The 1,439-nt window shown below is 42.7% G+C and overlaps 1 protein-coding gene across 1 annotated transcript in view; it reads left to right on the top strand.

Moving 5' to 3' along the window:
* Positions 1-838: 838 nt before the first annotated feature.
* The window catches only part of Pcp4l1 (Purkinje cell protein 4 like 1), a gene marked incomplete at its 5' end in the record, with an annotated part of 2,027 nt that continues 1,426 nt past the window's right edge, over positions 839-1,439 (top strand). Inside the window, one exon of the mRNA XM_033765967.1 lies at positions 839-911. Within this exon, the coding sequence (XP_033621858.1) occupies positions 839-911 (73 nt within the window). The remainder of the gene's footprint in view (positions 912-1,439) is intronic.

The following is a 1,439-nucleotide window of genomic DNA, read 5'->3' as shown; positions in this document are numbered from 1 at the left end:
TCAGTCCCTAGAACAGTATATATTGGGCTCTGACATACTCACTAAATGAATTTGTTTTTGTTTTTTGTTTGTTTGTTTGTTTTTTGAGACAGGGTCTCACTATGTAGTTGAGACTGACCTGGAACTCACTATGTAGTATAGGCTGGTCTCCAACTCACAGCGATCCTCCTGCCTCAGCCTCCCGAGTGCTGGGATGACAGGCATGCACCTCTAGGCCCGGCCTTGAGTGAAACTTTTACTTTTTCTGTGCCCTTTTTTTGTGCATAGAAAATCTGCCCCACCCCTAGTTAGCTCTGTTTTCCCCTGAATGCATCTTTCCTCCTTCTCTCTACTCCAGCTATACCTGTTGCGTGGTGTTCCTCAAACAAGCTAATCAGATGTTCACCTGTGGCCTAGAAAGCACTTGTCACAGCCTTTGCTTCTTCGTCCCTTTCAGTTCTTTGCTCAAATACTTCCTTTGGGATTGGCTCTTCCCGATAACTCTGTATAAAACTCGATTCCTCCCTTTTTACCCCTACCCTCGCTGCCTCCCTTCTCTGCCTTTTCTCTGTAGTAGATATCACCACCTACCACTGTCGTCGTGTTATTTACTTATTTGTCTGAGAATACACTAGAATAAGCTCCACAAAGCCCAGGTTTCTTTGTTTTGTCCTTTCTGATTTGCCTAGCACCAGTAAATACAGGTTGAATGATTATTTTTTTGAGTGTGATTTTTCTTCTCTTCCAGATCTCAAGACTTACTTCTACAAATGACTAAGAGAATGTACTTACTTATAGGACAGCATGAGTGTCTCGGGGATGGCACCTTGATATCTAATGTCTAGTGAATATCTAATGTTCTGATTTCTCCCCCCAGCTTAACACCAAAACATCCCCAGCAACTAACCAGGCATCCAGCCCAGAGGAAAAGGGTGAGTAGGGTTGGGTTAGGCCGTTTATAGAGCCTGTGAAGTTAGGGGAATGAAGATAAACAGGAATATAAATCTGTAACCTTGAAAAGTCAGATCTCAGAAGAATAAGAATGTGGCTAAGTGAAACAAAAGGGTTAGGTTATAACTGCTACATCTATAAGCTTCTTTCTACTTTTTCCTAATAAGTAAACCTTTCAGTATTTCCTCTGCTGTTTTAGAAGCTAGTATGCCTGGAGTTGGGAAAGGCCAGTACAATGATAAGAAGATAACTTTAGTCATTGTCTCCATCAGAAATTAGGGACAAGATGGGAAAAGTGAGTGTGTATTGGGATTTGAACTGTAGGATTTAGGAATAAAAGGTAATAGAAGACATTTGTCAAAATAGCCAAGGCTTGCTGGGCGTGGTGGCGCATGCCTGTAATCCCAGCACTCGGGAGGCTGAGGCAGAAGGATCAGTGTGAGTTTGAGACCAGCCTGAACTACATAGTGAGATCCAGGTCAGTCTCAACTACATAGTGAGACCCTGTC

The sequence above is a fragment of the Fukomys damarensis genome, unplaced genomic scaffold (assembly GCF_012274545.1).
Source record: "Fukomys damarensis isolate Sample0158 unplaced genomic scaffold, DMR_v1.0_HiC HiC_scaffold_19, whole genome shotgun sequence".
In the NCBI taxonomy this organism is placed as follows: Eukaryota; Metazoa; Chordata; class Mammalia; order Rodentia; family Bathyergidae; genus Fukomys; species Fukomys damarensis.
The sequence above is the reverse complement of the archived record's forward strand: the minus strand, read 5'-3'. Positions and strand labels throughout refer to the sequence as shown.